At 39.0% G+C, this 14,183-nt stretch overlaps 1 protein-coding gene across 1 annotated transcript in view; it reads right to left on the bottom strand.

The window, feature by feature from the left end:
* Positions 1–9,821, bottom strand: part of LOC137257566 (branched-chain alpha-ketoacid dehydrogenase kinase-like) — a 60,509-nt gene extending 50,688 nt beyond the window's left edge. Inside the window, exon 1 of the mRNA XM_067794894.1 lies at positions 9,374–9,821. Within this exon, the coding sequence (XP_067650995.1) occupies positions 9,374–9,562 (189 nt within the window). The 5' untranslated portion in view covers positions 9,563–9,821. The remainder of the gene's footprint in view (positions 1–9,373) is intronic.
* Between the last annotated feature and the right edge of the window lie 4,362 nt (positions 9,822–14,183).

Consider the following 14,183-nt stretch of genomic DNA (forward strand, 5'->3'; position numbering starts at 1 on the left):
CAATTTGAAATTGACACCTATCAGGATATACACCATAATCAAACAGCCAGCTGAGTGTATTGGCAAATGAACCAGTGGCTAATGAAATGGCTTCGTTACACTTAAGCGCACACCCACCGGCTCTGACTAGGTTCAGTATTTTGGCTGCTTCGTTTCAAGGGTGGTAACCCTGAATACAAATTGCACTTTTGATTTGCGATAATATGCTCATAATTGTGTACATTTGTTTTTTTTCAATTAGCAATACATTCTATATATCATTAATAAGTGATAACTGTGATTTAATTATGTTTCATTTGTTGGTTACATGTGACCTTTAAGTTTGTTTCGATTGACTTGAATTCATATAATGTGCTACATGATTTTGATAGATTCGTTAAATATGTATTTTTATTTTAACATAGCTTAAATGTATACTACTCAAAAGAATCCAAGAAACAGTGGTAATTTTGGGTCAGATGCTCTTGGTTCATATCCTCGAAAATTTACAGAGATTGGGTACAAAGTAATGACTTCATTTGATCTACATCTGGTAAGGGTTGAAAGGTCATGTTATATTAGGATGATAACCAAACAGCATTTTGAAGGGTTTGAAGTTAGAAGGTACACATTTTTCCGCAATTTTAAGTTTCAAATGGAGGTTTCCATGGGTTTTATTCTCCCGAATACACCCAAACCATTCAGTGCATGTGCATATCTCCCTGAACATCATGCACAAATTCACCTTATACGTAACGTTTGGAACACAGATTAGTCACATGTTGAAAACCATACCTCAACGTCGCCGTCTAAGCATTGCCGACAGGGGAAGAGCTGTCGGGTGGATCCAGGAGGGAATTGCCATATGTGAGGCAGCAAGAAGACTTAATGTTTCACCCTCAGTTATTCACAGACCATGGGTTCGTTTCCAGACAACTGGAGAAGTCTGTGAACAACGCCACCGAAGTTGTCCACGAATAACAACTCGAAGACAGGACAGATTCATCGTCATCACAGCATTGCGGCAAAGAACTGTCACTGCAAACACCCTTAGAAGTCTCCTCCGAAATGGAGACGTCAATGTCTCAGATCAGACTATCAGGAACCATCTGCATGAAAACAATTTAAGGTCACAACATCAAGTCGTACGTCCACCACTGCTTCCACATCACAGAGTCAACCGTTTAGCATGGGCCAGATGCCATTTGCGTTGAAATAGGCATCAGTGGAACTATGTGCTCTTCTCTGATGAGCCTAGATTTTGACGGCCATATTCACGAGTACAGATGTCCTGGTGAAAGGTTTTCTTAGGGAACGACACAGGTTTCGTGGAGGGTCAGTTATGGTGTGGGGAGGCTTCAGCAATGGTCATCACACTCCTCTCTATCACATCCAAGGGAATCTGACTGCCATAAGGCATCGGGATGAAATCTTGCAACCCATCATTAATCCTGCCCTAAACATCTTTGGTCAAGCAGCCATTTTGCAGGACGATAATGCACAACCACACTGTGGGAGAGTGGTCACTGACTTCCAGCAAAAAAAACGTCAACAATATGCACTGGTCGGCCTATTCACCTGATATAGAGCCCATTGAACACCTGTGGGACATGTTGGGGCTAGGTGTAAGGGTCAATCATCCGCCCCCAATAAACGCTGCACGGTTGTTGGAATTCCTGCAACAAGAGTGGTTTGCCATTCCCCAAGGCACTCTGAGGAATCTTGTTGCATCGATGCAACGACGGTGCCTCGCCTGCATTGAAAGTAGAGGGGGACACACGCTGTACTAGAGAACTATAGTTCCTGTGACTTTGGGGAGTGACCCCTATCAAGATGCATTGTGTCCATACCCTGTTTGTGTTTGATGTGAATTCATCTGATTTAGTTTCTGCAATGAATTGACCATAACCACCAATAAAATTCCTTTTCATCCCATCATACGTGTTTTCTTTATCATAAAAAACCTAGGTGTTCCTTGGATTATTTTGAGTTGTATAAATATGAAGTGTTTTTCATCATTTATTTGTCTTGTGTATTTCAATTTTTCAATGATATATTATACACCAATACTCAGATAATCTGGAGCTCTTATATATAAACCAAAATACAATACAAATACAATGTAAAATCATTTTAGGAATGTTCGATTCCAAAGATCACAAATAACATATTGAATTCAAGAAAGTATGATTTGATTCACCAAATATGGAAATGAATCAAAACAGTCCTATTGGCTATTAATGGCCTCTATTTCACATGCAATAAACAATCATGATCATCACGAGTAATGTCGAGTGGTAACACTATCAGGTAGTGTTTGAATCAATTATCCACTCTTACTTTTACGTTCAATTTGCACTACACAGCTGTCGAGAAATGTCGTCGTATTCGCTTGCACATAGCATTTTAAGTAGGTTTGTCAAGGCTGAAAAAATATTAATTGCATTTTTGTTTCGAGGATTTGGGGTTTGAGATGCAGTCACATCTTATGGTCATGTACATAGTTTCAGTGGACTGTGGTGATTAACATAGTAAAGCGTAGTTTGATTATAGAGTCATGTTACCACGGTGTACTACATATGTTCAGCCCAAATGCAGTAGGGTTATTTTCAGTCTACAAGGGAGAACTTAGGTCAAACTTCAGAAACTCTAGGGTCTTGGCATTCAAGCTAACTGTAGAGATACTTTTAACTTGTTGGAAATGTTTTCTCTAATCACAGCCATATAATGGGTTTGCTAAGTTCAAATATGGTCGTAACTATGTTGATCTACGCTGAACTCCAATTAAATCCATTTAACTAATGTAAAATATGGGTCTAATATGTTCACCCTTTCATCTACGTGTGTGGCTGTAAGATGTGACCGTTGTTTTAAAATCTGTACTCAGGATAGAAATGTGGTTTCTATTCAACATGTTCAAAGGGTGCCAAAGTGCACTGGACAGAAAATTCAGTTGTGCCTTTGTGAAAAGTAGTGTGTCTATACCTTTTGATTATCCAATTAAACTTAAAACATCGCAACTATAATTTCATTCAAATCTATTGTGAATCAGTAAACATTATGAAAACTTGTCACTGGATTTCCCAAACCCCATCTAAACTTCAAACACAGTGGTTGAATTTGTCCCTGACCATAAACTATGTTATCATCCAAAACAGAATATCCTAATTTGTGTACCTGGCATTTAGAATGGTCGCGCCTATGTCACTGTGTGAGACAGGGACTGCCTACAAATCCATTGAGAAGCATTAGAATCAATCCTGTAACTGTACTGTCTGATTGCACAAAATATTCAGTGTATATCTGAACATATACCAGTGCATGACATAAGTCAAAAGCCATGTCAGACACTTGGACTAGTAACTGATAAATTACTAGCCAGAAAAAGATTTAACCTTACCAGATCTGATGAATTAGACATATGGAACATCTAGAATTTTTACCAGGCCAGTAGTCTGACAAGCTACAGAATTAGACTGTTTGTCAGAAATCCAGTCAGTCTCAGGCAGTCAGATGGGTCACATTTCACATGCACATGCCAGCTGTCTTTTCTTGAAATTCTATTTACCATATTAGTCAACATTCAATCAATCAATGTTGTTCCAAAGGTTTCTCAACAACAGTGTCCAAACCAACTTGCAGATCAAAACTATTCATCCTAATTTACCCCAATCAAGATGAAATTATGATTACACGATGCCATTTAGAAAGTGGTCAAATGCAACATATGTCATATTTGGGATTTCACTTTCTTAGTAAAGTACAAATTCTAGTACTTTTTTTGGTTGAGTCCCATCCGATACTGACCATTGCTGCACCCCCACCCTTCCCCCCGAAAATGTTTACCTGTATGATCATTCTCCACTAACCTATGTACTTCATGAATTATATTTGCCCTCCCCCTACGCACCCTTCTCCAAAGTTCTGGATCTGCCCGTGGTGTCTTTCCATTTCTCCATACACATGGTTCACAAATAACAATGTGCACCTGCAACAACGACCTTCCAAATTCAATGAACACATGTGAGAAGGGTTTGGATGACGTCAACAACACCCTTCACTTGATGTTTCTGAACTCATCCAAGCCCTGCAACAATCATGAGAAGTTTGCATCTACTTTATACCTGACCATAGCTGTGCCACATCCTCTGGAGCACGCATCAGCGCACAAGATGCACTCCCCACATATTAAACAGTCACTCCTCTCAAACCCTGTAGATTTATTTGCTACTATGTTGTAACGAGACCTCAGCAGCTGTCACTACTTGTTCAATGTAAAGTGTCAAATGCTTGAATGTTTAGTGTGTAGTATTGCAAATTATAATTTCATTAATATGAGTTATTTTGACAAAATACAGCATCTTCAATTCAAAACTGCATTTTCAATCCAATTCTAAATTTGTCAAGCATCCCAAATATCTATGACTAAGAGTACAAAGACATAGGTACATGTGACGAAACCACGTATCTCACTTCCTTGTGGATAACCTTCAGTAACTTCTTGTTCAGTCTCACCCACACTGACACAACTAGCTAAAATGAATGACAGGTCACGGTTTACTCATTTCATTGATTTAAAGCACTTAAAAAATATAAAATGGTGCTAGAAATACTGTCCAAAACAATCAGTCTGTGTCAAAACGCCATGATGTGAATGTCTAACAGACTACCAGACTTTACCACAGTCAACCATGATGCAGATGATCCTCTTCAAAAATATCATCTTTAACTGTGAACAGTAGCTTAAAAAATATTATGACCTGACAAAATATTCTGCTAAGATACCTTCATGAATCGATAATTTCTTCAAGTTCTGGTCGAACTTCCAGTGTCTGGTTTCTCAATATGTCTTAACTTCTGCATGATGTATTCTGTAACATATTTTCTAATTGAAATTTACAATATGTATCTATAAATAGCAATGACAAAATTTTTAAAAATACTAAAGAAAACAAGATGCAGATGTTGTTTTTGCAAGTGAATTGGCTTAAAATAGCCATCAAAGAATACAAGTACACACATACAGATCATGTGGACTATTTCAATCATAATTATATTTCTGCATAATTACAGATATGTTCTGCTTGACAGATGATTCGAATCCATTATTCTGTCTATTGATGTCTGATTACCATATCCATGTAATAATGGCCTGAAGCTAATACCACTTCTTTACGACTGAACATGACATGTTCAGGGCAATATGTAATCGCATATAAATCATTATCCAGCTTGCATACTCTTAAGGCTTCACCAGAGCTCCAGATAAGCTTTTGGCCATGTTGGTATGTTACCCATACTTGTGAAAATAAGTGGGTATTTCCAATTTCAAGTGGGTATCTATATTTTCTTATATCCTCCATATTTTTAATATCCTGGTATTAATTAAAAATAGCAAGTTTAAGAAGTGTAATGTGTTCATTCAACAATAGAGATAATACAAGATCATCCAGGTTAAAGATCAATAACAAACAATGCTGAAATATTAGCTAATAGCTAAGCTAGCTTTGTCCACTCACAATGTAAGGAAAAATCATGTGCCTTGGTCTACATCTGTTTTGATGACAGGAACAGCTTATGTTACAAGTTCAATTAAGATATCACCATCAATTGACTCTGATTGTGAAACACAGCACTTGCCTCTTTATTCATCTAGCAGTCCCCTCAGGAAACAGTTTTCTGCTTATAGCATAAAAACAACCCATATGTTTCAATTTGAGTGAGTTTAAGTTTTCACCATTACCCATTGTTTACATTACATGTAGAAAGACAACAGCTATTTCACTGGTTGATATTTATCGATGGGCCAATCAGTGAAGGGTTCACAACCCATGACTGGTATTCTATCTCTGTTGCACATCTTCAATGCATTTTCAATTATTCAAGATTCTCTTAATCAAAAGTTTTTAGAGATGGAAAAACTTCAAGTTTTTTTTCCGATTGGCATGAATTGATACTGATACTCTATATCAGTATATGATTTTGGCATGAATTGATACTGATACTCTATATCAGTATATGATTTTGATGTACCGGGTAAATACGCATCGTTATTTAGACACAGTAAAAACATAAATATTTACTGTTTTTTTCATACACTGGCATTTACTTTTCTTGTGTATTTAAACTTTTCTACAGCATATTATATGCAAATACGCTGCTTATCTGGAGCTCTGTTCCCTGTACCAAAATGTTTAGTCAGTCAGGCTACAAATCATAATGAAACTACAATCGAATATTCCTTTTTTAAACATTACACTCTCATAACCTTGATACGCAGATATAAGGGAAGTGTGTGAAAATCAAATTTTAAATGTGTGGTTTTATTCTGTATATGCACTGAAGCCATTTGCAATAATCATCCATTCTTCATAGGTTCATGGAGTCCGTTACTTTTTAAGAGTGCCCTGTGCACTAAGTATTGATAACATAGAATGCAGATGATGAGAAGTGAGAAGGTTGGAGCTAACGGTATCTTTTCTACATGATATTTTATAAAATTATTATTTGATGGTGATGGCATTTGTGATCTTGGGCTATTTACCTCAGTGCTGGAAATTAGTGTATGTACATGTAATGCAGAGATTTGGCAATGAGGCATTGTATGTACATCAAAAGTACTGCTTCATGACATCAATGGGCCATTTTCAGGATTATTAGGTACTTTCTGAATTCAAAATGGGCCATTGTCCCTGTATCAATAGTAAACTTCAAAATTTTAATGGGTCGTTTCTTAGACTAATGTGCAAAATGGCCTGTGCCCCTGCCTTTACCAATCCCTTATTACTGCGATCCACGAATCAAGGTTACCAACAAATTTAGGTTATGGTTCCTTAAGTAATAGTATGACACATTAGTTGACTTCTAAACATAAGGGCAACCTTGAAACTAATTCCATGAAAAAACTTCTATAAAGATGTTCATACAGGTCACGGGAATATTAAAGGGGCACTGATGCGGAGCTATTTCCGTGGACTGGTGTAAACTTTTGTTATTGTTTTTTTCCCGTGAGTACCCGGATGATATCCCAGAATTCGTGACTGGTTCGTGACCTCTGCTGCGCAGTCCGTAAGCGCAATTGATAGTTTAATTATAGACAGATCAACTGAGGTGAAGTCATTTGTACTTCATTACAAATGTATTATGAAAACAAATGAAACACTTTGAAGGTTAATCATCTGCCAGTGGTAGAAATGGTAAAAAAACTATTAGGATGGAAAAATAACGAAGCCAATGTACGTCTCTATATTTTGTCTCATAACCCTAATTAGTTTATTGTCATATTTGTATGATTCTGAAAATTAATAAAAGAACACAAGATTTGCTTATACTCATAGTAAATTTCTAACATAACAGCAACATTTATACATTGTATAGATTGCCAATGTGGATCCTATTTCACACACATACGCGATCTAGTGTGTGTTTTCTGTCATACAGATTCTGCTGAATGCTACAACAAATAAATTAAAACAAAATGCAAATAATGAATGTAAAACAGACTAATTTTATAGCAACAGTGTCAGGTTACTACCTTGTTCAGGAATGTATCCATCAATATCCACGTAAAAGAAATCGTATTCCATTCATCTGCAGCTGGTAAATAATCCTGCTCTGTGTCGCGTGTCTTACAACTGTCTAATTTGCGAAAAAGTAACACATCGTTTCACGTCTTTCGTTGGTGAAAACTAGATAAACCTCTCATTGGTCTCCCAAGATAGCACACCTGGCAACTAATTGTATGATGTCCACTATTCTAAGTAATTTAATTGACCAATATTGAGCAATCAATCAATCAACGCAAGGGTGGTTAATTCTTTGAAGGGAGGATGTTGTTTTTGCACTCACACTTTACGACAGGGTGTAGTCATCTACACACACTGCCTTTTGACAAATCCGCTAGAAGATAAAAGTAATTAATCAATCAGTGTGTTATCGGTTAATCCTTTGATCGATGTTTGTTTTTGTAACTCAGCTGATAAACCCTCTTGCATCACTTACATGCACATATTACATAACATACAATACATTTGCCATTACAGACCTTAATTTATAATGTTGAGTATTTACTCCAGACAGGAGATGTGCCAAATGGGAACCTTTGTTGAGTAACCGAGTGGTGTTGCTACTAATCATACCTGCTATAAATTCATGAATTGACCATCCAGAGAATGATGACAAATAACACGTGTAGGTTTACACCATCAAACGCGAGTTACAGCAAGGAAGATGTAATCTCTGTGTCGCATGCAGCCTGAAAACACTTATGGGCCGAAACTGTTTTGAGGATACCGACGGAATTTCGTTACATAAGGAATACACACAGGCATTTGCTGTGTACTTTGGTAAATAAGTGAAATAAGGTGTTTTTTACGCAAGACAATTTTCAGATTTATCTACCAAAGCCAAGGTCATCGTTTTTTTTGTTTACGAATTCAAATAAATCAACTGTGTTTTTATTATCATAAATAATAAACCAGGGTAGCTACCATAGCTACCAAAATTTACGCATGCTATTTGCTATCACAGCTGAACCAACACTCAAAACTACCTAAATATAAAGCTTTGCAATCTTCCGTACTGAAACAAATGGCTTGCTACGTGCCTGTAGACATCATATTTTCATGTAACATGATTAAATATCGAGGTTAAAAACACAGAAATAGGATCAAATTGGATCAGTAAGTATACCATCCAAGCATCCGAAAAGAACTACACTGCTGGGATATATGGTTACGATCAGACAAGGAATTAATACCATGGATATTTTTAAACAAATGGCATGTGATGGGCATCCGGCCTCCTGACTGTTTAAGTGAAGAAATTTTGCTAATATGGACAGGAGCCCAGTTCCTTTGTCCGTCACGGTCGAAGGAGTGGGCGCTGACCAATTTGCGGTCTGCTTTCGTAATTAGACCGTTGGCGAGAAGCATTATTCGCTCCGCATCAGTGCCCCTTTAAACTGTGCCCCATACATTCAGTTTTGAGGAGTTTTGTTTCGACCCTGAGAAGATAGGTTTGTTTGTTAAATTCAGAGCTGAAAATTATTATTAATAACACTAAAGATTTATATAGTTATTGATTTGCAGGCGATTCGTGTCTGTAGCAGCAAATATGAGCAATAGATAACGCAAAGTCTTTGCCCTGAGGAAATTATTAGTCGATCAGCTGATTCCATCCGGTGCAAAAACAACAATATTGTGGTGGATACTCTACCAAGAAATGTGTCTATTGAGATGATATCACAATTATACAGACAGCAAACATCATGTATAAGAGCTAAGAATATCACATTGACTAACTTACTCAATAAATACGCAAAGATGGTAATGTTTTGATAAAACAACAATGTGGACGAAAACCGGACAATGTTAGGCATTTTCATAAACAATACCTTGGCCGCTGTTTGATCGATAGCGCTCTGGTAATAAAACGATGTCACTGATCTTGAACGTTCTCGATCCTGATATTCCGTTTTAAACACTTCGTCTGAAAACAGTCTAACCATTCCTGCTGAAAAAACACCCATACGCCTTGACCGCACAGGCAAGACATCTTGGAATCGCGATAGCCTTTGCATCATGCCAGATGAAGTGGAACGCAGATAGACAGTTCGGACTAGGAATGGTAGAAATCTGGTGAAAAGGAATCACTACAGACAGTCACTAGTTGAATATCATGAACTAAGGGCATCCCTTGTCTCCTATGACGACAGACTGAGTATATTCGTAAACACATGGGGCCAACTTGACCCATTCTTCTCCAACAACTGGATGCTGAGAGTGGTTTGTGTGTCTGACTGTCAGCACGCGGCCTCGTGCTCTCCCCGGTCACGTGATCCGGGTCATGTCCTCGCAGGCTAACCTTAAGTCATGTAATGAAAACAAGCGAAAGTCATTCATACTATTTTAGCTGTTTGCTGGAATTTTATGCAAAGAGGGCGAATCCAAATTATCCGACGAAAGGGACACATTTAGCTACATTAATCGACGTTTGTTCCCCCGCAAATGCAAAAAACATTTATCTTCATGACAAACATTAAAACTAAAACGTTAGAACGTACCATTAAAAAAACATGATTGAAAGGCTTCTCATAACATGTATGGCTTTTCTATATGCTAACCTTTAAACAAACGTTTTATTTAATTATCATATTTACAAGGTATTTTGGACGAGAACAACAACATCGCCGTGTCGTGTTAACTCTAATTAGAGCTGTTGCCACAGTGTCCAGAAAGTAAACGGATCTATATGCTGATGCAAAGTAAAATGGGAAAGGGGCACCAGTTCTGTAGTTCCTTTACAATGGATATTTTGTTCTTTATTCTTTAAAATAGACACTTTAAAGCTAATTCCCTATCTCTGACAACTAACACCTTTATAGGTAAGATAAATCTATAAAGATGAAATAATACTTTAAGAAAGGAGCCAAGAGACTTTCTCCATTTTCAGAAAGTGAAACTTGTAATCAGGACATCACAGGCATATCAACGGGGGCCGTGCCATGGAGCACGTGTTGGTCGTGGTTAGAAGATCATGCTATAGATCGATGTAGTGCAAATAGTTCCAGGTAGAAACACATAAGTCTTGTTTCAAGCAGAAAAGTCAACAGAGCTACCTTAAACAATTGTTTCTAGCTGACAATGATCAAGCACAGACAGCAATGGACTGCCTGTGTGGCTTTGTGGAGAGTTAGTGAGTGAGTGAGTCGGTGAGTCAGTGCGTCGGTGAGTATGGTTTTGCTTAGACTAGGGCTTAGTCTCTGAATGTATATACATGTAATTTTGATAGTAACAGACTAACCCATATAAATTGATACGGAGCACTAGGGAGACCAGTGATTCAGAAACTGAGGAAATCTATACTTACACGATTTATGACTTTAATCATTACAGAGAGGGCTAGTCAGTAGGGAAAATAATGTGGTTCAGGGACTGTGAGAGAGACCACATTGCAGAGAGGGCTAGTCAGTAGGGAAAATAATGTGGTTCAGAACCTGTGAGAATGAAAATATACGAATCTCTGAAAATAAGTGATGGTCTGTTTTCCAGAGGCAGACTATTGCACCAGCCAAACTGTTTCCATGACGCAGGCTATTGCACGAGCCCAGCTGTTTCCATGACGCAGATTATTGCACTCCCCGAGCTCTCTGCCTGACGCTTACGAATCAATGTAGTCACGGGGATGATCGGTACAGTGGACGCGCCTCTTCAGAGTCCATGATAACACCCTGAGCCCGGGACAGTATAACCGGGTGTGACTTCTGCCGACCTCCAGGTATCAGGGTATGGGAAAGTTATCTTTGGCCCTGACAGTCTTATGTAACCCTCACCCACTGTCAAGGTGGTCATTACCGACTGATGGTCTTTCAGGGGTCACACTCCAAGAAGCAGCTGAGTATCATCAGCGTAAAGATTAAGTGATACTGTCTGTTTCCATGGAATGGACCTCCCTGTCTCTAGACCCCAGCCGAACATCACACTGAGGCTCTGTCTGCTTTCATTCAATGCCGAACGGCTGTCAAATCTTACACTGTAACTGACGACCTATATTTTACAAACGCTTCATGCAGTGTTACGTAGTCTTTCTTGAAGTCAACACAACATACTACGTTGCCGACACCTTGTCGCCTAGTGAATCAGTCAGTATGGTTTTACGCTATTTGGGGCAATATTCCAGCAACATCAAAAGTGCAAAATTTAAATGTTTTCCTTAGAAAACAAAGTTGGATTACCTTGTGTTTTACAAAACAAGCAATCCGTCGTTCCAAGTTACAATTTATGATACAAGTCCTCTTCCCTCAGACCGTCAGCAATGAGATACCGCTCACGCGGGAAAAGTGCTGCAGGACATACTTGTCACCTGTATATATCTGGTCTTCAGCAACAATGCTGGTCGCAATATTTCAGCTGGAAGTCGGTGGTCTTGTCGGAAAAGCGATCAGGCTCCCTGGCTTGCTTGACACATGCTCATGCTGTTAATCACTAGATTGTCTGGTACAGACGCGACCATTTTCATTCGATTGATACGCTCTGTCATAAGTAGTTTCATCTCCACCATAGCCTCTAGCGTTCACCGTACACTGCTCGAATAAGAAAAAGCCGACTGTACAGTATATTAGCGTCGACTAAACTCTCAATGCACGGGTATGAATTTAAAAGGAAGTATTCGTGCTGATTTCCAAGTTGACGTGCCTTGTGTGAAGCCAACAAACTACAAAGCAGTGTGACATGATTAACAAGTCATTCTCAGCATGGACACCCCGCACATTTGGAAATACGACCATTGTTGAAGGGTGAACATTACCATCTTTGTGTTTATGCAATAATGGCTGGTTTAATTATACTGCCTCTCTATTTTGTGTTGCTATTGTCATATATTTTGTACTGATTTGTATCAGTTTAAACAATTTTGAAAATATCCGTTGGGTGTGTGTCGCGGAATGAAACCTGTTTTTCCTATTGGCAAGTGAACACTTTTACCACCTGGCTACTCTACTGTCCAGTTTTTCAGTTTAGAGTAGATGATAAAGAAATTAAGGGCTTTTGGTTCATATTCAGACGAAGAATTATCATAAAGGTCCCCCACAAAATGCAGCTGCAACGCACGAGCAACGTCTTACAATGGCTCAGTATTGCAGCCATCAAGCGTGCAGTGCTGCTCGGCTGTATCCCGGTCAGATATAGCACAGATGACAATCACTCGATGAGAACCAGTCAGATGTTCCCGGAATATACAGACTTGCATATGGCTGTGAATTCAGCCAGTGTTTATTATGTTTAATAAAGGGTCTACATATTAAGTACATCTGCCTGGACCCAGACCTAAATGTGTCAGTGCATGCGAATGACCTGTGCAGGAACTGTCAGACATCTGAGTAACTTTAGCCATGTGATAGGTCAGACAATGAGACAAACAAATGTGTCAGTGCATGCGAATGACCTGTGCAGGAACTGTCAGACATCTGAGTAACTTTAGCCATGTGATAGGTCAGACAATGAGACAAACAAATGTGTCAGTGCATGCGAATGACCTGTGCAGGAACTGTCAGACATCTGAGTAACTTTAGCCATGTGATAGGTCAGACAATGAGACAAACAAATGTGTCAGTGCATGCGAATGACCTGTGCAGGAACTGTCAGACATCTGAGTAACTTTAGCCATGTGATAGGTCAGACAATGAGACAAACAAATGTGTCAGTGCATGCGAATGACCTGTGCAGGAACTGTCAGACATCTGAGTAACTTTAGCCATGTGATAGGTCAGGCAATGAGACAAACAAATGTGTCAGTGCATGCGAATGACTTGTGCAGGAACTGTCAGACATCTGAGTAACTTTAGCCATGTGATAAGTCAGACAATGAGACAAACATGCCAAAGAGAACCCATGTAAGTCTAGACAGCCACAGTGTCTGAAAATGAAGAAAGTTCTCTACGTTCCTTTTCATTTGGGAACTTCTTTTTTCTTTGAAATATGTGCATTTCCGAGACTAGATGTTAGTCTTCCACTAGGTCCCACAAGATGTCTCCAACATACTCCGGTGTTCATTGGTCTCGTCCAGAGCACACTACTGCACCTGGTCAAATGTCCAGACAGCACATACAGGACATTCATGTTGTGATTGCTACCCGTGAACACTTGCCTTTAGTCTGTGTCACAGTCCCGGCTGCCAAGCCCTGGCTGCAATGCTAAAGCCCTAAATGAAGCAAGTCTAGATTTCTTCAGGGACTAAATCTCTGGTCTCCCTGGGGCTCCTTTTCCAGTTTATATGGGTTAGTTTGTTGGTTGCTATGACGATTAAATATATGCAGAGACTAAGCGTTACTTTAACGTGCCTCTACTCCTGTGGCGTCTGCACTGGCCACAATGCCATGAAGAATCAACTACACAACATCCACATCTACATCAACAGTTTAACCCTACATTGCTTTCCGAACTTCCAAAGATCTACACAATTCTCGACCCTGCCACAAGAATGTCCTTGCCTTAGCTAAGCGGAATCATAAATCCTCATATGGAATACAAAATCCTCTGAGGGTTCTTCTGTAACGGATTCCTAGCCGCGTGGTAAGCTGCTGAGGTGCCACACCACTGTGTATTATCAGGGTTATCTCCATCAGACCGCTGATTAGCATGAATACATAATTATGAGCGGGTATTATCAGTGTTATCTCCATCAGACCGCTGTTTACCTTGGATACA

This window comes from Haliotis asinina, chromosome 1 (genome assembly GCF_037392515.1).
Source record: "Haliotis asinina isolate JCU_RB_2024 chromosome 1, JCU_Hal_asi_v2, whole genome shotgun sequence".
Taxonomy (NCBI): domain Eukaryota; kingdom Metazoa; phylum Mollusca; class Gastropoda; order Lepetellida; family Haliotidae; genus Haliotis; species Haliotis asinina.